Source organism: Acomys minous (assembly GCF_964271855.1).
Source record: "Acomys minous genome assembly, chromosome: 10".
NCBI lineage: Eukaryota > Metazoa > Chordata > Mammalia > Rodentia > Muridae > Acomys > Acomys minous.
The window spans coordinates 47,212,511-47,237,010 of record NC_140491.1 but is presented as its reverse complement, the minus strand read 5'-3'; the positions used below and the strand labels follow the sequence as shown (position 1 = coordinate 47,237,010).

At 44.4% G+C, this 24,500-nt stretch overlaps 1 protein-coding gene across 2 annotated transcripts in view; it reads right to left on the bottom strand.

The window, feature by feature from the left end:
* NUDCD3 (NudC domain containing 3) overlaps positions 1 to 24,500 on the bottom strand; it is a gene marked incomplete at its 5' end in the record, with an annotated part of 89,959 nt that overhangs the window by 12,246 nt on the left and 53,213 nt on the right. Inside the window, 3 exons of one of the 2 annotated variants that reach the window (XM_084798761.1) lie at positions 309 to 1,079; positions 7,030 to 7,173; positions 19,256 to 19,388. In XM_084798761.1, the coding sequence (XP_084654887.1) occupies positions 972 to 1,079; positions 7,030 to 7,173; positions 19,256 to 19,388 (385 nt within the window). In that variant the 3' untranslated portion in view covers positions 309 to 971. Of the gene's footprint in view, positions 1 to 308; positions 1,080 to 7,029; positions 7,174 to 19,255; positions 19,389 to 24,500 lie in introns of those variants that run through there. The other variant, XM_084798760.1, reaches the window with a different exon arrangement.

Below are 24,500 nucleotides of genomic sequence, written 5' to 3'. Positions count from 1 at the left end.
CAGCTCCTCCAAATTGAGCGTGGTGGGCTTCTTAGCAGCCATTCTCTCAGGTATAAACGGCATCTCACTGTAACTTTGACTTATTTCCCTAATGCCACTGAGTTTCCTTGTGGTGTTTACTAGACCACTCATTTCTTATTTGCAAATAACTTCAAATTTACACACAGCTGGAAGTACAGACAGCTACATGGCATTTAGCAGCTGTGTGCCTGCATTGTCCCACTCTGTATGTATGTGTTCACATAAAACACAACAAATAATGTTGTTTTCTCAATCATAAGAGTGAAGAACATCGTCTTGGCCCTTTACCCTGAGTTACTTCCTAAGACTAAGCAAGGCTCCTGAAGTAGCAGCCTGGCCTCAGCTTCCTTGCAGCATAGGACCCTGGTCCTCTCTGCTTTGCTACAGACCCTGTCTAGTGTCGCCTGAGGAACCAGGTGTGCCTGTTTGTTCCCACTTATCCTGGGCCTCCCCACACTGTCATCAATACACAAGTGTCATTCTTCTTAGGACCCTGTGAGGTCCCGTCTCCCCCACAGGCCGGGACACCTGATCTTGCAGCCAGTATCTCCTTACTAAGAGGGCATGGGCACTGCTAAAGTGAGCACCTTCTCTACAAGGAAACTGCTTGCCGCCTCCTGGCCTCCTCCGTTCTCAGTGGCTTAGAAAGTCACTCTGAACCATCCTTCATAGGGTCAGAATTGGGTGGCACCCTACAAGGTCACTGTGACCTCGCCATTTCCTGGATACACTCTCATTTTCAGGCCTTCTTTTATCTACTTGGTCCCAGGACATGATAATTTCCCAAAGGGACCCCAGACTGTCACTGACTTAACAGTGCTCCCAAAATGTCCTCACAGAAACTTCACCCTCAGCGTGAATAAACTTACCTCAGCATCCCCCGATCTGTGCCGATGACTCACCAACATTTATATCCCTTTCCTTCCTTAGTAACGGAACCTCATTTCTATTCAGGGAAGCACTGTGCCCAGTGAGGATGGCTTTACTCCTCGCAGCTGCCCGTGTGATTGAGTTTGGGCCAACGGGAATGTTGTGGGACGTTCCTTCCAGGAAGGCACCTTGGAACAAGGGCAGATAATGGGGTGAGATGACAGCATGGCGGGAGCACCTGCTCAGCTCGACACCCACTGGGGAAGATGTGGGCAGCTTGATTCCTGTGGATATGCTGCAAGCCAGCCCTATACAGGTAGTCTAATTTTCAATGTCAGCTGCCTTTTTGAGCTTAAGAAATTAAAACAAAACTTAAGACACTGCACAGGTCAGACAGGACACAGCCATGGATCTCACCCAGGGAGGCAGAGTACATCTACACTCTATTACTGGGGACAGCACAAGGGCACAAAAGCTGTACCCACTTTTCTTCCTACTCCCCAGGGGAGGGGCTGAGGGCTACCCACTGTTGAGCACTGTCCTGCTTACACTTGGAACAGGCAGCCTTAGGTCACTGCCTTCTGTGAGATCTCCACGCCTCAGCTCTTCCCTATTGGCATCCAGGGACAGGAATGATGCTAAGAATCATGACAAAAACTGGGAACAGGACTCAGCCTAGAGACGGCATTGCACTAAACGTGGAAGGGCTCATACTCCAATCCATACACATCCCAGGTTTGGAGTGCTTGCCAAAATGCTAAAATAACTTTATCTGTAGCTTCCATTCTGGATTAATGATCTGCAAGGACATTTTCACAGGCCAGGAAGTGTTGCTACATCAGAAAAGGCGGCTAGCAACTCAGGCCAACAATGGACCAGTTCACCCTTAAAAGAACAACTGCAGATGTCCAGACAAACTTGCAAGGACAGCTGGGGAGACGTCGAGTGCCGGTGCTAACACAGCCCTGACAGCATTCTAGAACTGCTGAACCCTCCAGGGAGAGCCGCAGTGGCAATCATCCTGGGGTTCCACTCTCTGAGAAATAATAACTTCGGGAAATCATCTCAATATAGGCAGGGAGGTGCAGCTTGCATAAAAATACTCACAGAGCTAAAAAAAAAAAATCATAAATAAACACATTGCAGTAAGTTTTAAACATCTATTTCTTCAGAAAATATTCTAGTGCTATCTAAGCAACATTAAGTAGTTTGTGTGTAAGATGTCAGTACATGAAGACACATATGTAGAATGGCATTCACCATCAGGCAGCTCCAACTACTTTTCCAACAAAGCCATGTCTGAGAGTCCCTGAAGCACAGCAAGCTGCCTGCCTACAGCTACCCACGCAATGCAGAGGGCAGCCAGCTTGCCAGCTCTCCACAGGGAGGAAGAAACGAGGACAATGCACAAGCTCAGTGCCTGGCTTCTGGAACCGAATGAAGAGTCAGGAAAAGTAGCTGGTGCCGTTGCCACGGCTGATTTTACATCTTCGTAACCAGGCAAGGAGCTTGCCTGAGTCAAGAAGTCTCATTTAACATTCTCGAGTGTGGGAGGGAGGGAGGCAAGAACTGTCACACGGTTTTAGCTGCCACCCCTGCCTGCCCTGACTGTCTGGTGTGGGATCCACCGCAAAGGGGAGGAGAAGCAGGACACGTGGAAGATGCTGAGAAGCAAGTGGCATGTCTGCACTCCCTTGCTCGGAGGTGAGAAGGTCAGAACCTCTTACTGCAGAGTCTGGGGGTACCAACAAGCGCTCCGAACACAAGTCCTCTTCATAGATGCTGCAAGAACTCTATGTGAGTATCCCAGGGCTGCTATAACAAAAATAAGACTAGGCCATCCATTTCTTGTACTTCTGGAGACCAGATGTCCAAATCAAGGAGTTGGCATGCTTGTACTCCCCTGCAGGCTTCAAGGAAGGATCCTTTTGGCCTCTTTCAGCTCCTGATGGCTGCTGGCATCCCTTGGATTATGCCCACATCATTCTAGTCTTTGCCTGGTCTTCATGAGGACTTCTCTGTGTCTATGTCTCTTCTTCTGTCTCTATTAAGAGTGTCTTTCACTGAGTTCAGGGGTCACCCAGAAAGTTCAGAATGATCTCGTCCTGAAATTCTTAATTACATTTACAAAGTCCTTTTCTCCAAAAATGGCCATATCCACAGGCCAACTTCCCGGCCTAACAAGCAGCAGTAAGTAGGCAAGTGAACTAAGAGCCAGGTGTTCATCTCAAGAATCATACAAAAGTCACGCACGGCTACAATGATGACCCACAGTCAGGCCCCCAATAGTTAGGTAACCTTTTCTTAATCTTTATGCTAAGTCCACGCAGCCAATGCAAAACAGTAAGTGGGACAAAAACAGGCTCTTCATGAATAAAAACAATCTGCTTAAATAATTTATAGGATTGTCTCATATGTGTAATCAGCAGTAAAAAAATTGGCCCCAACAGATCATCAATAAATAAAGTGAAAACACACCAAACTTTTAGCATCTGTAAGTGGACACATCTCATAATACACAGCACTTTTTTTGGGTGGTGGCAGATCAGCCCTGAACCTCTCATTAAGAAGGGACCCTAAGAACAGGCAAGGACCCAAGCAAATGAGAGAGCCAGGAGAAGTGGTTATAACACCTATAGCTCTCATTGTCAGATGCCCTCCTGTCCACAGGTGATGCTCCCACCCAACAGCAGTACCAGCAACTCTGAGGGACCTCGGGGACTGAGGGTGTGGCAGCTCAGCTCCAAGGGGCTCTCTCTAGAGATGGCGTAACACCCACAGACATGGCGGCATCCCAATGCAGCTGGCTCTGCTTCTTGTCATAAACTCTGCATACAGTAGGCACTTGGGAAAATTAAACTAAAACCCTAACAGCAACTGGTGCAGAGGAACGGCTGGCTGTCTAGCTGTCTCTAGCTAGCCTAACAAGGGTACAGGTACAGTAAATGAATCTTTCCAGCTTAGGGGTGCATTACTCACATCTACCTGACACAAGAGCTTCTCAAAACCACTATGATCATCTCTTTACCCTATTTTTCTCCTCAGCTGGAAAAGGTCACTTTCACCAATACCCTTTAAAGGGGCTAAACCTTTTCAAGAAAGAAAACTCTAGCTAAGCAAGTGAGCTTTGAGGCTCAATTCCACACTTGGGCAAACTATAAGCCCTATCTCAAAGCCTAAAGGTTCGGACTCTGCAAAGAATCAAACAGTATACTGTACTTCATAGAGCACCCAACCCAGCAAAGGTGGTCAAGAAATGTTGGCAATTAGTGTGTCTTGGCTATTAGCTACATCCCATTCCATTTTTTAAATTTTTATACATTTTATTCTCTCTCTCTCTCTCTCTCTCTCTCTCTCTCTCTCTCTCTCTCTCTCTCTCTCTCTCTGTGTGTGTGTGTGTGTGTGTGTGTGTGTGTGTGTGTGTGTGTGTGTATACACATGCATTCATCATGGCACACATACAGAGAGAGATCAAGGGGCAAATTGTGGGTGTCAGTTTTCTCCTTTCACCATGTCAGTGCTAAAGAGCAAATTCAGGTCATCAGGCTTAATGGCAAGCACCCTTACCTACTAAGTCATCTTGCTGGCCCAGTTTTTTGTTTGTTTCCTCTTTTCTTGAGATACTTTCTTGCTATATAGCCCAGGCTGGCCTAAAACTCATGGCAACTCTTCTGCTACAGTCTCTCAAGTATAGAGATTATATGTATGAGTCACTATGTGTGACTCCATCCTATTCCACTTGCATGGACAGCCCCCCACCCCAAAGTAACATGGCTTTGCAATATTTATGAAGTCAGAGTTGGATTTATCAACAAAAGCTCTTAAGTGGTACATTAATAACAATCACATTTTTATAGACATAAAACGAATTACTAGCACACAGATCTATTCCCAGTGGACAGATGGGGTCTGTGAACCCAAAGACCATTCCAATGGGGGAATGCTGCTGGCTTTAGAGTAACAAAGATCACTTGGGAAGGGCTCCCAGAAGGGAGCTGTGCAGGGAGTTGGGATGCTAACTCATCCCATACTCTGTAGAGAGTTTAACCAGCCAGGGCAGAAGACAGGCCTGTCACGGAACTCGCAGTCCTTGAAGGCAGCAGCCCAAGAACCAGGGACCTCTAGGATGGTGGCCAAAGCAGTGCCTACCAAGAACAAGGCTACCAGTCCAGTACTGCCACTGTGTTACTCATGTTCCAGAACTACCTGACCATGCCAAGCTCCACAGAGGCTGAGAGGGCACCTGGAACTTCAACTGGTACACTGAGGAAAGAAGCTGGTACTCACAATCTAGGAAAAAGCTCACTACAGCACTATTAAATACAAGTAAGGGGGAAAGGACCAAGCTGCCAGATTCAAGAAAGCTGAATTAGGGTTCTCCAAAGACAGACAATGAATGAGAGGGGAGATACTATATATACATATAAAATATGTAAAGATATATGATACATATTAAGTTGGCCCACATGATCACAAAGGCCATCTGCAAGTGGCAAAGCTAGGGAAGTCTGAGCCTCAGAGTGAGGGATTCTATGGTGTATAGCCTATGGTGCTGAAGGCCCAAAGGTCACGCATACAAACCCTAAGGCTAAAGGACAAAGAACCTGGAGTCTGATAGCCAAGGCAAAAGGCATGGCTGCTTGGGAGGGGAGAGCCAGAAAGAGGCAAAATGTCTCTCTTCCTCCACGTCCTGTTCAATCTGGGCCTAGCCTGTGGGATGGTTCTGTGCTTCCTCACTCAGATCACTGACACACATGCAAGCCTTCTCTGAACCATCCTTGCAGACACATGCATGTTTTACCAGTTCATTCAGCCCAATCATGCTGACACCCGAAGTCAACCTTCAGGGCAATGGGCGGACTTCACGTAGAACAGTATTATCTTTTCTCTAGTTGTGGAATGCTGCTCTGTGAAGGGATGTGCAAGAGTGAGGAACAGAACAACCACCAGGCAGAAACAGCCTAGAAGAGGCCCAGCCACATCCCTGTGGATTTCATCAGCGCTGGCCATCAGCAAAAGTAGGCCTGGGTGCTAGGAGATTCAGGACACAGGACAGACTAGTTGCAGCCCCGCCTCCAGTAACTCCACTCTGTCACATGGACCTTAGGAAACCGAGGGGGAAATTGGGGCAGGGCAAGGACCTGGCCACGTTTAGGCATATGCCTAGGCAAGAGGGGGCATCGCCACATGAGCTACAATAAGTTCTAGTTTCGGATTTGACAGCCCGATGAGGCAGAAGACACTCCCAATTCCTGCAGGCACTGAGTCCAGTTCACTCAGTCCCTAGCCTGTGCCTTCCTCTGAAACACGAATGTAGCCAAGATAGAGCCACTGTGGGCTTGAGAGCTTTTTTTCTGTATCCACCAGTACTAACCAGGATATCCCAGAAAGGCTGGCCACCACTGAGCACCTCTTGTAGAATCTACCAGATACTTTATTTTATCCATTGCATATATGAAGAATGCCTACAAGGTTTTGTTTTGTTTTGTTTTTTCATCTAGAGACTTACTGGTTTATTATTTTTCATCTCTATTATCTAACTTGTTCCCTCTGTAGGAAGAAAGAGGAAACTAGTCCAAGACATGTTGTGTGACAATTTTCCTCTCAGGGCCAGTATATGGCCAGTCATCACTAATAGAGCTCAGAGCTATCACAGGAGAGTGGGCTGAGGCGCAGACACATCTAGCCAACCATACAGCCCAGTTGTGAGGGATCTGCTGACTGGTAACAAGTGATCTGTTCACTTGGATTCACACTTCACAGCCATACTCTTGAATTTTACCTGTGCCTTGCCAGGTGCTAGGCGAGATGTGTTCGGTGAACTTAGTAAGTCCAGACTGGCATCTAGGCAAACCCACCCTCCATTTCCACTTTAATGTACTTGTTTCTGCCTTTATATGAAGGAAAGTGGGCTCTTGGAAATAACTGGGACCCTGAGGGTGGAGGATACAAAGGGAAGGCTCATGGAGATAGATTTCAAGCAAGAGTGGGGCGCTAACTACTTGAGGGTTTAATTAAGTCGGCTCCAATTACTGTAACTAAAGACCTCACTGCTCATTGGAAAAGACTTGGCCAAGGGGGTGTCACAGCATGTTTGAAACCCACCTGGGAGCTCTGCACACTGGTGACTACACTTACCAGAACACACCTGCCCGGCTCAAGGCTCCAGAGGGAGCATTCGGTGTTGATCTTGTGGGTGAGCTTCCCTTCCATGAGGACGCGCTCTCCATTTTCTTCCAACATGGCCACTCGGATGGAGCCACTGCTAAGGGCCACAGAAACCTGAAAACACAGCAGGAGAAAAATCATCTTGCTTGTAAAGGTGGCAACTGCTGCATTCCAGCTGTGCAGTCACTGTGACACTTGGGCTCGCCAAGCATCTCTGTCAAGAAGCCATTCCAGCCTAGTCAGCATTCCAGGCCACCTGCACTCTATGAGCTCCTTTAGGCAAATGCACCAGAAAGTTTTCCCATTGTTAGTAGAAATGTGAGTATTGTGGTGGAAGCTGCTGACTTTCTACCCAAATCTTTTTCACCTTCTGTAGTTATGGACATTGGCTCTCAGGCTGGAAGGCAAACAAAATAAATAGGCATTGGGTGCTTTCATCTCCCCTGTCACTACCTAGACACTGCAGAAGCCTCCAGAAGGAAATCTCAGTGTTACTCTTATGATGAACTGCCTTTCCATGAAGATCTCTCTGCATTCTCCCCTCGAATGGCCACAGAGACAGCCACAGGCAAGAGCCATATCTCTGATCTCTTAAGACAATTTTGGCTGGCCTCTTCTTTCTCATGGGACTTCAGATCAACCTGCACTGACAGCCCTGTGGACGCTGACTGTTAAAGTCTTTACCTGGATCGTCCTGCTGAATACAGTGTAGGTTCACTGTCCAGCTTATAACTGCCAAAGAAACACAAGCAAATGTGGCAGGGCTCAGCTCATTCCTGATAATTATGACAAATTTTGGACAAATTAATTAACCATGACTTTCTACTTGCAAAGAACACCTGACACAGGTGTTGGTGCTTCCCAAGTACAAGCTCACCTTAACAAACTCCCAGTAGTTTTACACAATATGCTAATTTCCAAATTTGGGCCTGCATGATTCTCACATAACCTAACCAGAGTAACAAAATGAATCCTCAGAGGAGGTAACCGGCAAGGTATACTTCCAGGAGTACCAGCAGAAAGCGCCACTTTGGGAACATCTCTGATTTTCTGAGGCCTGCCCAAAATGACAGTAACAAAGAAAAAAAAGCCCCAAAGACGGAGACAATAGAGGGAAGAACAGAAGAGATGTGAACCCTATCTGTGAAGACAGGAAGAAAGAATGACACATGGCACAGATGCCATAGGCTGGGGGACATCTGGCAGTGGCAGCTAGAGGCTCTGGCTGAAAGAAGCCAGGTACAGAACAGAGGCACATGTGAGAAGCAGTCCGCTTCAGAGGCTGACCATCATTCTGAGGAGCTAGTGTGATAGCCATGCTTTAGGTAAAATACTAATTCTTCAGACACAGAAAACATCAAGGCTTCATACTTCTCAGATGATAAATGGTGAAAAAACAAACAAACAACAACAACAACAACAAAAAACAGACCTTTAACTCAAAGACGACAGAGTTAATCAGGAAAGATGTATTTAAATATTTCCATTTTATAACTTTGCAGAAATCTAAGAAGTTATGAAAACAATTACTGGACCAAAAATTTTAAACTATAAATAAATAAATAAATAAATAAATAAATATCAACAGAAAGGCTAGAAGTAAAATAATTCAGAGATCAAGTTACTAAAACAATAAATATTCCAGAAATTCTAATAAGCTAGTTCTCTAGAATTATAAAACCTATGCCTTTATGTTGAAAAGACTCCCTAAGAGCTGAGCAAAGGAAAACAGGATGACTTATTAGATTCATGTACTCTGATAGCATTGAGTGTTTTAAGATCCTCTGAGTTCTAAAAAGGGAGTGATAAAGTTTACTCACAAAGAACCAGTGTACATAGACATTCAGAATCAATAACAGTGGATATAAGGAAATAGGAGAGAGTCACTGAGATGCTCAACGGGTTAAACAGTCTGCTGTGGAGCCTCATGATCTGAGGTCTATCACAGACACCCACAGGGTGAAAGGAGAGAACAAATCCCTGCAAGTTGTGCTCTGACCTCTACATATCAAGGTATGTGTACATAGATAGATAGATAGATAGATAGATAGATAGATAGATAGACAGATAAAATTATAGCTAGATAGATAATAGATAGATAAAAATTATAATTCAAAAGAAAAAAGAAAAATGCCTTTGGAACACATTAAAACTGTGAAATAAGTAGAAGGTTAAAATAAATTTTAACATTTTAAGACATACAAGATCTCTCTACAATTTGGGGGGTGGGGACCTAAATGAGAAAACTAAAAGGAACAACACTCAGCTGGGATGCAAACACAGGTGTGTTAGTCTCCAAGTGCAAAGTACAGCTAACTGGAAACAAGCACTCAAACTAAAGTCACAGAGGAAAAAGGTGGTCAAGAGGAAAACTGATTTCTGGACAACACACTATATGGCTGAATCTCAGTAATTTGGAGGTCATGAGAAAAGTACATTGTTTTTGACAATATAAAAAGAAAAGCAGTAAGAAACCCAAACAAAAACCAAAACAAATTGTAAGAGAAATTCCTAAGTCAAAGGTATGTCAGTAGAAATGGTAAGTAAGGGCTCCTAAAAAGCTTTCTTCCATATATGTTCCCAGGACATGAGAAAATCTGTCAGCATCAAGAGCAGACTTTGGAAACTAGGCAGGGAAAGCTAGAGAAGAAAACCAGCAAGCTCTGTGGCACCCTGCCTTGCCCTAACCACTCCTGCTCCCTGCCCTGGGCAGATCCAGTTCCCAGTGTACTAGCCACCATCACAGGAAGCGCCTTCAAAGCTCTGTTCTCAGAGAACTACCATTATCTAAGCACTGAAGGGTCTTTAGAAGACTCCACCCACAAGGGGTGTGCACCTACACCTGCATGTATGCTTGTTTTCAAAAAGCATTTTCCCAGGGAAGTGTTTGTTAAAAATAATTTCAGGCAACTGTTTTAACTCTGAGGCAATGGATAACAATGGAGGAAACTAAAGAAAAGACTAGGGAATAAAATGTGCAGAAGAGTTTAAAAGCTCTGGCATGCCTGTAATCCGAGCACTCCGGGAGGGAAAGGCAGGCAGATCTAAGTTCAAGGCCAGCCTGGTCTACAAAGTAAGTCCATAACAACCAAGACAACATAGAAACACAGAGAAATCCTGTCTCAAAAACAACAAAACAAAAAGCTCTGACATACTCCGTATGATCCCGACCTTGCAAACAGACAGCAGAAAGCTAAGGCAGAGTCAGTCATTCTGGTGTTTAAGGAAATCTTTGGCAACATTAGCTGACCTCTAAGTTCACTAGCTCTGCATAACAAAAAATAAAGAACTTACAGAATAAGTTCAGGGAATCACTAAACAACTGTATCAACTACCAACAGAAACCACAGAAAGGAGGAGAAGCCTGATTTCCAGAGCAGCCATGCTGTGTTACTTTCAATATGGACCTTTCTTTTTCTTTTTCTTTTGTAGTTTTTTGAGACAGTGTTTCCCTAGCTGACTTGGAACTTGCTCTGGAGACTAAGCTGGCCTTGAACTCACAGAGATCCACCTGTCTCTGCCTCCCAAGTGCTAGGTAAACCACACTGCTTGGCCAATACTGATCTTTCAATACTAAGATTACAAAACTTATTTTTTTAATTTTAAAGTATTTATTTTATGTGCATGAGTGTTTTGGTTGCATGAACATCTGAGTATCACACACATTCTAGAACTGGAGTTTTGGATAGTTGTGAACCACCATATGGTGCCAGGGATTGAACCCAAGTCCTCTGCCAGAACAGATATTCTCAACCACTGAGCCGTCTTTCCAGTTCCTAACAATATGTATTTTAAACAACAACAGCAACAACAAAAACCAAAAACAACAACAACAACAACATCAAAATAAAGCAGAAAGTGTAACCCAAACAGCAATGTGGTCAGATAGAAAACTATACAAATTATTGGAGAAATCTAGTCTGCCAAAAAAGCTGCTGCCCTACTTTAAACAGAGTTTAATAAATTGGTTAAGTCTTCACTGTACTGAAGCTGGGTTTTGAGGAAGAGGCCCCAGAGAGCCTCATTAATAAACATGTAAAGGAAGCACCAGGGCGTGGAGGGCCAGATTTGCCTGGGTACTGAGGCGGTGAAATCTGACAGGTCACACAATAGAGGCAGGCAGAGTACAGAGAAGAGACTGCTTGAGATCTCAAAAGCAAAAACCAAAATTATCTGGCAGATAATCAGGCAACCTAATCAGAAAGCGTGGGTGACAGCCATATTGTTTAATGGAATGCTTCCACTAGTGTCTCATGCCAGGAGTGGAGAAAAAATACTTGGAAGAAGAAAAGTTAGAATTTAAAGTCCTAGTAATGATAAGACACTCCATCTGGTCATTCTGATCTGCTCGAAAATGGCAAGATATTTTTGCTCTGAACACACCCTCAACATACCAACCCCTTGATTGGGACATTATTCCATTTGTCAAGGCCATAAAAACACTCGTGGCACATGGCTGAATCTATCAGCAATTGATGCAAACATAAAGCAGTATGAGAAATCACTCACTGCTGCTGCCCCGGCGCAAAGGGAAAGCAGAAATAAATCCTTTCTGGAAGAACCTCCAGGTAGAGGAACTGTCCATTACTTCAAGAGTTTCCATGGACTGGTGCATGCTGGGAAAGCCACAGCAGGACAAGTGGCTCTTCTGATGCACTGGATGGAGGAAGGAAGAACATCCTGAAGTGCACTGAGAGGCGACAATAAATGAGGAACCAGATGCATCTGTGTGTCATCTCCAGAGGAGGAGGAAAGTAAGCAAGTGTTGAGAATTGCACTGACATTAAAGAACACGTGTTTTGGAATATTAATACAATAGGAAAGTCACCCATATGGTCATAAAAGAAAGGGTGGGCCGGCCAGATGGCTCAATGGGTAGAAAAGTCTTGCACATAAGCTTGACAACCTGAGTTCCATCTAAGGACACCACAAGGTAGAGGAAAGAAGTGACTACTAAGAGTTGTCATCTGATCTCCACACATGCACACACTTACACTCATACACACACACAACAATCCTTTCTTTAAAGAGGCAACTTATAATTAAAATGTCCTTCTGAAAGTTCTCAATGAAAGCAAAAACCAAAACCAAAAACATAAACTATGGAAGATCCCTAGGTACTGACACTGTGGCTTGGTGATGGATGATCACTGAAAGCAAATGGTTCTGCTTTTGATACAATGTAAATAGCAGCCCAGGGCCACACCTACATACACATGTCACTAATGTGTATAATACACACTTCATTAATCTCATCACACAGAGATTGTATGATCACAAAGGATGATTACAGTGTAAAGATATTTTAAGAGATCATATTCATATAACTATTACAGTATACTTTTTAAATGCTCATATTTTATTACTACATACTGTTGCTCTCCTACTGTGCCTACTTTATACAATAAACAATCATATGAATGTTGCATAAAGAAAACATCATAAATATAGGTTTTGGTGCCACCTCTGGTTTTAAAGAGTCCTTAGGGCTTTAGAAATAAATCCTGAGGATAAGGGGGAAGGCATGTGTGTTTGTGTGTGTGTGTGTGCATGCTCACATCACAAAATGTTGATCTCTCTATCCAAAGGAAGCTCTTGAAAAAAAGAGCAACAACTTAACAGAAATGGGGAAGCAGGGAGAGAACGAATTTAGAGAAATATAAGTTCACACTGGACTCTAGATGTTACTTTTTAAATTTTGATGCTTGAGACAGGGTCCTCCTACATAGTCCAGCTGGCTGCCTCTGCCCCCAGAGCACTGGCCTTACAGGTATGTGCTTTTCACACTCCACTAGATGCTATGATGATAATTTTTCACCTAACCTTCACAAGGCCCACAAGGCTAAGTCAGAGTATTGTCAACAAGTTTGTTAGAAAGAAGGAGCTCCTGTGAAGCGTAGAGGGTTGGCATGTATGTTTAATACATCTCTACAACTACGCTTTATAGAATTTATTCACAAGGAAATGCATAGAGACAAAACAAGATGTTAAGAAGCATTATTGTTTACAAGAATAGCTGGGCTGAGTGGTGGTGGCAGCTGTGGCGGCTGTGGTGGCGCACACCTTTAATCCCAGCACTCTAGAGGCAGAAGCAGATGGAACTCTGACTTCAAGGCTACGGATCAAGTCCAGGACAGCCAGGGCTACCCAGGGAAAATCTGTCTTGAACAAACAAACAAACAACAAGAAGAAGAGCCGAAAAGACTTCAGTATAGTTTAATAATCATCCTGTTGCTTGAAGTGGGCAAAAGCAGAGGATGGGAGCTCTGAGGGGCAGGGGTAGCCACCGGAGTCAGAAGACTAGGGACAGTGAAGTGGATCAAGAAGGGACACTTGAGGACATGGAGATAAACAAAAGTGACCAGAGCTGCCCTGGTGGCTCCAGAGAGATAATGGGTAGAAGTAGTTAAGGACATGTAAGCAGAACTTACCTGTACTAAAGACGGGAACGCAGAGGTAAGAAGTATATTTATACTTGATTCCGCATGCATATCTCCTAAAGTAGACCCCAACCAGGTACAAGCTCTCACAGCACAAGAGGCACAGAGCCAGGTCATTGTGACCATTTAAGTGTGGTGTATTTTCAAAAGCTAGGCAAATTTAAATGAAGCCTAATAGACTTTTCTGTTATAGAAATTTCTTGCAATAAAGTCTTCCTACTTAAAATTATTTGTTTGGTTTTGAGGCAGGGTCTCTCTATGTAGCCCTACTGTCCTCAGATTCACAGAAATCCACTTGCCTCTGACCCTCGAGTGCTGAGAGTCACTATGCCCCACTATCTTCCTTCATTCTTTTCCCAGATCAATTGTAAGAAGAGAACACAGTGTGTTAAAGCTTTCAGAACAGGTTTCACATCTGCATCAAGCTCAGGAGAAAGTAACAAGTCAGAGCCTGGGAGGGAAAGAGCCACGCAAACCTACTCTGGAGACCAAACAGTTATCCCAAGAGGCTCTTTGTGTGAGGACAGACAATTTAGGCACCCAACAGGACCAGAGTCTCTGGGAGAAAATCAGGAGACAGGTTCAGTTATTCAGTAATATTAAAAAATGACTTTGTGATAAAAATCCCAGTATTTTTCACTCAAAAGAAGTCAAAACAAGGTAACTGGAAGCCTGGCTTCAAGCTTTCTCATGTGAAAATAGAAAAAACAAAAAACTGCACCGTCTAACTCTCAAGGGTACTATGAGCTTATGATCCAGTGCAACAGCAGCACGCTGAGCTGCTGTAAGCTATCATGGGCGCCCCGCTCCTTGTCCCTACTCTGAGTGTTTAGACAAGGAAAGAAGAGAAGTATGGTGAAGAAAAGACCAAATCATGTTCTACTGAGGCACATGGGAAGCTTCACATGAGGGATCTTTGAAATTAGCCAAAAGAACCATAACTTAAAATCTTGTATACAAAATAAGAAACTTTGTATTTTTCCCCTGAAGAAAGAACATAATGCACTGAGCACACACTCCATTCACTCTTCAGTACCCTTAAAAGGACAGTACGCTGTGCTCACACTTATTTCATAAGAACGAAGGTGAGTGAAAACAGCCTCGGAGGCAACTTGAAAGGCCAGCAGTGAACTACACCAGAGAACAGAGGGCCTACACTTTGCTCTAACACTCCCTTCTTTAAGCCTAAGTCTCACACCCACGGAGCACCAAAACAAACAGCGCCTACACAGGGCCTCTTCATCACCAACCAGAACCAACTCTGGCTCAGTCTGTCAAAGCTGCTCAGTCATGGCTACCATCATGATTTTACCTGATAGATGCCAGAGACAAACCAAAAATAAAATACTGCTGACAGGAAGCTGTGACAGGTACATTTAGGGAACAACTGGAAGGGAACCAGTCAAGAAAAAGTGCAACTCTGAGGAAAAGCCCTTAGGCCAGTGGAACCCAGGAGGCACAAAAGAAACTTATTTCAAAGTTTTAAGAGAGGCTTAACAGAAACTGGTAGAAATCACTAAGAAACTAACAGGCCACATTTTTAAAGTTTCAAATAAATATGCATTACGTCTTAGGCATGCTGTTCCTTTATACTTCATCCTTCCTTGTCCTTTAGTCTTTGTCCTACTAGAAGTTTCATTTTTACTTTCATGTCATATATGTGTATACACATGATTTTATGTATGGATATAAAATAAACAGACTGCCTTAACTTGCTCAATCTGATGCAGCTGTCTTAGCTACTGTGACACTGCTGCACAGTACTCCATAACATGCTGACTCAGAGCCTGCAGACAAGCACCCAGAAGAGCTATAGTTGAGTCATACGCAAGACCTATTTCCCCGGTCGGTTGGTTGGCCTTTGGTTTTTGAGAAACCACCATATTGATTCCACAGTGTTAAGACTAGGTTGGATTCCTCTTAGCCATGTGTAAGGGTTCCCCTGTACTCCACATCCTCACCAGCATTGGTTGTTTATTTCTTTTTTTTTTTAAGATGTATTTATTTATCTTCTGAGTATGAGTACTCTATTTGTGTGTACACCTGCACGCCAGAAGAAGGCATCATATCACATCATAGATAGTTGTGAGCCACCATGTGGTTGCTGGGAACTGAACTTAGGACCTCTGGAAGAGCAGTCAGTGCTCTTAACCTCTGAGCCATCTCTCCAGCCCTAGTTGTTTATTTGTTTATTTCTTAGTAACAGTCATTCTGGCTGTGATAAAATGCAATCTCAGTGTAGCTTGATATAGACAAGCTCTCACTATGAAGTTATGGCTGGCTTGGAGCTCACAGGGATTTACCCGCCTCTGCTTCTGAGGTACTAGGATTAAAGGTGTGGTCACCATATGTCTCAATGTAGTTTGGGGTTTTTGTTTGTTTGTTTGTTTTGCATTTTTATGATGATTGGTCAAGAACATGTTTTTCATGTTTATTAGCAATGCACGTTTAGTGCCAGTCTCAGGGACTGTCAGTGACTCAGGCTGTTTCATTAGTCCATTTACTGACTGAATTGTTTGATTTCTTGTTATTTGGTTTTGTTTTGTTTTTAATTCTTTTATATTCCAGATATTAGTCTTCTGTCTGGGGCATAGCTAACAATTGCTTCTCATTCTGTAGGCTGTCTCTTTACCCAATTAACTGCTTCCTTTGCTGTGTAGGAAGCTTTTAGTTACATGAGATCCTATTTGTCAATGCTGGCCTTATTTCCAAGTGAAGAGAGTCCATTCAGAAAGTTCTTCTGTGTCTATTTCCAAAAGTGTCTCCCCTACTTTTTCTTCTAACAGTTTCATAGTTTTAGGTCTTACAGTAAACAGACCAGGGATTTATAAAAGAAGTTTATTTTATTATTAAGCATATCATGGAAAAAGAAAATTTCCTACCATTTAGGGGACAAGGATCTATACAGATAAAGCAACATCAGTAGGTGTCAGAAAAAGGCCAACATTTAAAGTTGGCAGCAGATCTTGAAAGCCCCTCACCCCACCTCAGTGCTTTAAAAAAAAAAAAAAAGTCAAGCCTGCTCTGGTGGGGGTAGCTTTGACTATTGGCTGGGCTGCAATGAGTGTATAATGGTCTCTGCATGGCGGGCCAAAGGACTGAGTCACTGAGATGGGCATTCCACCTGTGCTGACATACTTTGATGACCATTACTGCCTATGCAATAAAAGAGACAAATGCTCGATGTCACCAATCTATCTTGGTAACACCATTTGGGCCATATATACAGAGAGAGAGAGAGAGAGAGAGAGAGAGAGAGAGAGAGAGAGAGAGAGATAATTCCAGAAATTGACATTGGTATCTTCCTCTATTTTGCTCCTAATGAGCCTGGAGCTTGTTGATTCAGCTATGCTTGCTAGCTGGTAAATCCTCAAGATCCTTCTGTTTCTGCCACCCTGGCACTGGAATTATAAGCAAACAATATGGCTTATATCTTTTTATATGTTTGCTGGGGATCCGAACTCAGGCCCACATGCTAACAGAGCAAGCACTTTATCAACTGAGAATTGTATAATTGTTTATAATCTATTGGCACTCTTACCACAAGATGAGATAGAAGTCAACACCTGACTCACTAACTCTCAAAAAGATGTTAGTTAGGCAAGCAACTTGAGCGAGGTAGTCAGCACCTGCCCCAAACCATCCCAAACCAACAGGTGTGAACTGAGCTTGGTGAACTGTCACTATGTGGGTGGGATGTAGGGTGACAGGCAAGCTGTCCCCACTGTCATAGCAAAGTGTTCCACAAAAAAACAAGTATAACTTGACTTCCATGTTACATGTTCCACACAATCCCAGCTTCTAGGAAGCCAGGAACTTACAAAGTAAGAGGTTAAGACCCAGAGAGAAATCTAAGCTTAGAGACAGATATATCTGTCAAAGCATAGCTTTGTCCTTTTTTTTGTTTTGTCATTTTGTTTATGCAGCAATTCATCCACTCAAATAAGTATGTAAAAGCCCAGTTTGGGGCTTTGTAACAAGGGAACCAACACAGGATAATTTAGCAATTCCTCATCTATAAAACACGGGATTGCTTTGTATATTTAAGATTCTCTTGAAGTTTAAAATAAGGAAAGTTTCTGTCATATGCCAAACTTTATTATATGAATTCAAATTCTGTAATATCCTATTTAGATTTGTTACCTGAGATTACTTTAAGCAAATCTTGCTTATTTATAACAATCTATAATAATGATATTTCTTCTAAGGTTTCCTAAACAAACATCTCTTTCCCAAGAAAAAGTTAGTCCTAAACAGAAGTTTCAGAGATCAGCCTAAATTGATAATGTCCCAGCTATACATACCTGGCACAGCTACTGCCCCACGGAAGGACCATAGGACACAAGTCAAGACATTTTTCTTCCTTCACTGTGGCCTAGGTTTGTCTGTGCATACGTGTGGTGTGTGCCCATCCATGTACATGGAGGCCCTAGGAAAAGGTCCAGTGTTCTCCTCTGTCATTCTGCCTTCTTCCTCAGAAACAGGACCGCTCATTAAATGCAGGGTAAGCTGGTGGGCTAGCAAGCCCAAGCAATCCTCCTGTCTCCACCCTCCACCGTATCAGGAATGTGTAACCCTCCTAGCTCCTTTAGAGAGCTCAGGTGCTCCTGCTTGCACAGCCAGTGCTCTCATCCAGTGACTCTTCTCCCCACCCCTAGATTTCTTGGCTTTGTCTCAGGACTGACCAGAACTGCAATCGGTATCATGCGACCTGACACAATTGGGGGTAGGGGGCTAGGGTTACAGGAAGTATTTGTGCCTAAAGAGTGAGCTTTGTTTGTCAACAAGGGAAGAAAATGTGTATAGATATAGATATATACACATCACAGAACTTGTGCCTGAGAAGTAGGACTGTCCTTCCATGAGCACCCTGAGGTGACAGGCCCAGCCAATGAACCTAAGCACTGACAAGGTACATCAGGTAACACCAAACCAATGGACCTCACAGAAATGCTATGTGCTCTGGTGACCTCTAGCCAACATGAGCAAAGAGGCACGTAGACAGGAAAGCTTGTTCTCAACACATATCTATGTGACGCCAGTTTCAGTGTCTAAGAACACCCACACAAATCCACATTCTCTTTTCTCTTCCCCTGACCCAAGACTAAATTTCAGTACTTATTTATGTCCAAAGTACACAAAATCTGTGTGAGCACTGGGCCACATCACAATAAACAGACAAGATAAGGCCTGGAGAGATGGCTCAGTGGTTAAGAGCACTTATTCTTCCAAAGGACCAGGGTTCAATTCCCAGCACCCACATGACAGCTCACAACTGTCTGTGACTCCAAGATCTGACACCCTCACACCAATGCACATAAATTAAAATAAAATTATTTTTTAAAAACAGACAAGACAGTCACCTTAGCCCTCACTGTAAGGTCAGCTAACTGGAGTTTTCTTCGGGAAGCTGAAGGTAGACTCTGCTAAGGTAATGTTAGGAAGGTTAGCTGTCTACAGGGAAGCCCAGAGAAGGGCCATGTCCTTATTGAGAGGCTAGGACATCACTCGAAAGCTTTTCTGCACACTATGGCTGCTCAGACTAGGAACTGGGCTTACTGCTCCCAGGGAAACCTGAAGATCAGGAAGAAAAGGCTCACAGGCAGAGAAGCAGAGGCCAAGGACAGCAAAGGCAACCACCCCCTGGGGTACAAGACCTCATACCCAAAAAACAATCTTAACCCTCTTGCAGTCGTGCCAGCTCCCTGCCTGGAGCTCAGACAGACTGCAGTGAAGCCCTGCCCACAGGCTGTTACCTGCTTCCCCTTCACCACATGCTTGGGCACTGGCACTCTGACCTCCAGGTCAGTGTAGTCTTGCGACCAGGTGTAGTTCTCACGGACAGCACCATTGTAACTGTCAGGATTTTTCTGGAATTGCTCCTGCATCCTGAGGGGGGAGGGAAACAAGAAAAGTGAGATACAGACAAACGAATCAAAGCAGAGAAGTCCCAAAGCATCTTCACATGTGTTAATCCTATGTCCTAAGCACGCGTGTGCACACACACACACACACACACACACACACACACACACACAAACACACACAAGTTTACTTGCTTTCTACGTCTGTTAAAGTCCCCTTTAGGGCAATTTCCTTGTGACACTCCTATGAAGTCTCCCAGGGAATCACAGCTCTGTAAGCAAACAGGCACCTTGGTTAAGAAAACCCCTGGTTAGATGGGCACAGTGGCACACGCCTATAATCCCAGCACTCCGGGAGACAGAAGCAGACAGATCTCTGTGAGTTAGAGGCCAGCCTGGTCTACAAAGTGAGTCCAGGACAGGCAAGGCTACACAGAGAAACCCTGCCTTGAAAACCAAAACAAAAGAAAGCAAATCCCTGGCTCATGAGTACCGGGTGTGCCTGAAGAACTGCTGAGCAGAAGAACTTGCCCTTTTCAAAAAGGCAAAAAACCTCCATCCTGCAGGTGCTTGACTCCAATCCTAACACCAGCACTAAGCCTCTCTTTCCTCCTATTAAGTAACTCAAAGCCACAGGGACTGCATTAAAACTGCACCGCATTAGTAAGAGGTAAGCAATCTACTTAGATTGAGATGGCCCCAAAAACCCAGCCAACCAAATCCTATTACATACTTCCATTACAAACCCAGCACAGGTACACAAAGGCCTAGCCAGGAAGCAGATGTTGAAGATAAAATACAAAATCTGCTATAAAATTCCGCAATGTTAATCATATAAAGGCCTTAAAGATGAGTCTAGACTCAAGTCCACTAAATGAGGTGAGGACCTAATTCAGAGACAAAAGCTTTTGTTGTAGAGGAGTCAGCAGAACATTCCGAAGTTGGGGTGGCTCAGCTGTCTGTAGAGTCTGCTCAGACAGCAGCAGACAAACTGAGGCAGGCAGAGCGCCACACTCTAGGTGTGCACATGCCTCCACTCACTCTAGAAAGCACAGCACTGCAGCTCCCTACATTTGTCTTGACACAGAAACAAGACAGGATTGGGGAGGGGGTGATTAAGAGGGCATGGTCTCATCACTCAAGTTTTAAGATAAGACTATCTTCACCCATGGCATGTGCTCTTGTCTCCATATATTCAAGAGACCTGGCCTCCAACACAGTCTGAGCTCTCTGGGCCAGGTAATGAGAGGCTGGTGAGGGGTGATTTATGTCCTACCAAATGATACCCTTGAGTCTTAACCCCTAAGGCCTCCAAAGTGATTCAGTTACAATCAGGTCATTAAGGTAGGCCCTAGCCCACTATGGCTCTTGTTCTTAAAGTAGAGACTTTGGCTACAGACTTAGCCAGGAAAAAGATATAAAGGCAGCAGCCAGGAGGGCCAGGCAGCGATTAGAATGATGGAATGAGAGCTGTGGGCCAGAAGGATCCTTCCCTACAGCCTTCGGGAGAGAGCCAGGCCACGCCTGATCGCAGTACTTTGATGTGGTAACACACAAAGAGTGGCTAAGGAAGTTAGCTTCAGTCTGAGGCCATATGCAAAACCAGCTCTCAGGACTATGAAGACCAGGCACTGCCCAATCAGCATGGACACAACGGTGAGGTGGGTGCCGCACAGAGAAAACACACAAGAGCTGAAAGCAGAGCACACTTGGCTTGATGACTTGACAACACAGAGTAAAAAGAGGGCACTAAAGCAAAGAAAATGTATACAACAGGTTAAGTGTTTTAGACTAGTGACATGAGAAAAGCTTTTAACACAACAACAACAATTGAACGAGGTAAAAAAAAAAAAGATATTCAAAGGATGCAGAGGTACATGTCTGTAATCCCAGTACTCAGGGAGGCTGAGGCAGGGGGATCTCTGTGAGTTCGAGGTTAGCTGGTCTACAAAGCAAGTCTAGGACACCCAAGGCTGCACAGAGAAGCCCTGTCTCAAAAAACAAAACAACAAGAAAAAAAAGATATACAACTTCAATATATGGCATGGCTTCTAGGAAGAGGAAATGAGTACATATTCATAAGCAGGTTTGATTACTGTGATAAGATCTTTGCTTCCTTAGGCAATATCCAAATTCCCTACAATATGCAAATATTTTAGCTAAGAGAAAAACTACTACTTTAACAAATATGGACTGAAGCAATGATGGACCTGTGGCCCATCCCAGAGCCAATGCAGTAGCCTCGGCGTAGCCCCTAAAGCCCCCTGAAATGAAGGACAGAGAAACCAAGCCGGCAAAAAGTACTGCCCAGCTTCCGAGCATCCACAGGGCTCCCCCACATGAGCCCCAGGAGTAGTACTGGGCTCACACCTGACATGGACACACATGAATATGGTGTGGTATCTCTGAAAAACCAAAACCAAACCAAACCAAACCAAACCAAAAAAAGGGTAGCAGTGGCTGCCTCTACATCTGGGATGCAGGGAGAAAGATCCCTCTCCATTGACAGCCGTATCAATGTCACCAGGTTAAAACAGATGAAACTATGAAACGTGGGCTACAGGGATGGGCTAGTGGTTAAAAGTCCTTACTGCACTTGCAAAAGACCTGGTACCTACATGGCGGTTCATAGCCATTTCTGACTAGTTCTAGGGACTCCATGCTCTCCTGACCTCTGTAGGCACTTATGCATTTACACACACAAAGGCAAACCACTAGTACACATAAAATATTTTATAAGACTATGAAAACATAAATAAATCACTTCCCACATAAAATTAAAACCGAGGTGTCCCCAGCACTTGACAGAGACCCAGGAATAAGCACAAAGACTTCTCAAATGGTGGAAAAGCCTGTATAGAAAAAAGGCCTTGGAGAGCAGCTCTAACAGCAGACCCTCATGTGAACTCCAGTATGGCACGTACGCTCGCTTCTGCAGGGAGAGATAGCTGCCAGTCTCAGCCTGACCCTGTGTCAGGCCCCCAAAGCTACGCATTCCCTTAGGGGTGCTCTATTTTTTGCCTGAGACTTGCTGGTCTATCTTCTCACTATTCCATTCCAGCATAGACCCCAGGTCCCCTTGCATGGGCCTCACAGCCTCTGTCTACAGTAGACAGAAAAATTGTTCCTAAAACAGTCATAGCAGGTTGCTAATTGCTTTTTATAGAACTCTGAATCCACGTTCTCTTTAAATAAAGTTGATTATTTCCAGTCGACAGTATGTAAAAATATGTGTCCTGTCAAGTGCAGGTGGCTCTGGGCGCCACCCAGCAAATCCAAGGCCACCCCTGCAGCTGTGGGCCTGGGGAAGCGGGAGGCAGGGGAGGGGGGGATGAGCACTAGTGCTTCAGCACTGGGTAGGAGTGAGACAGTGAGTCAGCAGCCAAGTCTCACTGCAGCTCCCACTCTGTTCCTGATGAGCACGGGACAAGAAGGCTCTTGAAAAAGTAAGAGAGGACCCAGGCTCCACATCCTGCTGGGTACTATGGACCACAAGCTCTAAGTCTTCTTGAAGGCACAGCAGTTTTGCCTAGGCACCACAAAGTGGGGTCAAGCCAGGAAGCCAGAATCACCTTCAGTAAGTAGGCGTGGCTGGTATTGTCACCAGGAACCATAGTCATCTCATGGAATAGCAGCAAGACTCATGCCTGGGCTGCAGCCCAACTTACCCTGTCAGCCTGAAGTCCTGCCTGCCACACAAAACAAAATGACCTCTCTCCTGCTTGCTGGTTTTCAATGCTAGGGGCTGACTCACCCCCATCCCCACCCCCACCCATGCTAGCCAAACAATCACTAAACTGACCTCAAGCTTCTCCTTCAGTTTGTTTTAAAAAACAAAGGTTCAAAGACAATTTGGGGTTTGGACTAGGTAGTAGCACATATGATAAAAGGTAAGTAAAAGGAGACTAAATCCTTAACCTAAAGGTTTTTGTACCAGCCAGAATCCCAAGCTGGAGCTACATTTATAACTCAATGGGTTCTATGCACTGCCCTCATTTCTTTCCCCAGAAAGTGTGAATGCAGTAGGCATTTGCTTCATGATGGCAGGGAGCTGGAGGACTGGCCACCCAAGGTCAAAGCAGAGCTGGGGCAGATCTCAGTGTTGCCATTTCTCTCCCCTAAGTGTGCTGAGCTCTTCTTTTACACTTCTTGCAATCAATACTGTCCACACTATAAGCATTTACCACGATCCTGCATAATGTGATGCAAAGACCATTGACACTATGTGTGGGTGACAGTGTCTCCCATCCTTAACTGACCTCACCACCTTCCTATGGCCTCCGCTATCCATTGGGTCACCAGAAAAGGGATCATACGTGTGTGCTATGATGTGGAAATCTGTGTCCTTCCAAAATTCATGTGTCCAGATCCAGCCTCACCATGACAGTCAGAAAGTGGGGTTTGTAAAGGCTGGTGAAAGGAATGCAGCCGCATGAATGAGATGACTAATGTCCTTATTAAAAGGCCCTTAAAGAGACCCCTTACTTTGTCACCATGTGAAGACATAAAACACACTGTGTGTGAGGAACATGCCCATCAAACACTGAACCTGCCCACCACTGGATACCAAACTCCCAGCATCTGAAGCTGAGAAATAGATGCCTATTGTTGGGAACCACTGTTAGTATCCTGCTTCAGTCTGCCCACCTGTGACGTCACTGCTTGCCTGCATTGGGGCATGGCCCTGCACAGCACTATATAAAAGAGGGACCCTCCATGTGGCATCTCTCTACTCTCTCTCTCCCCCATACCTGCTCTACCCTCTCACTTTCTGTCTCTCTCCCTCTTCTTCTCTCTTTCTCTGGGGTACTCCTCCCCCCTTTCCTTCTCTCCCCATGCTCACTTAATAAACCTCATATAATATCTGTTGCCTGGCATCTTATTATCTTATCATGTTATTTTCTTTTTATTAATCATAACAACCACCCAGTCTATTGAATAGTTACAGCAGCCTGAAGAGGCTGAGACAGTGCATGCGCACACACTGCACCTATGTGGTATGTGGACAGGTGAGCACATGTGTGGCATGGGCATGCCACGGGTGAGGCAGCCTCTTTTTCTCCCTACCCCCTGTCTAACCTCTTTCCCTTCTCTCTCTCCCTTCAAGCCACTGTGACCATCTGGGCCTCAATAACCT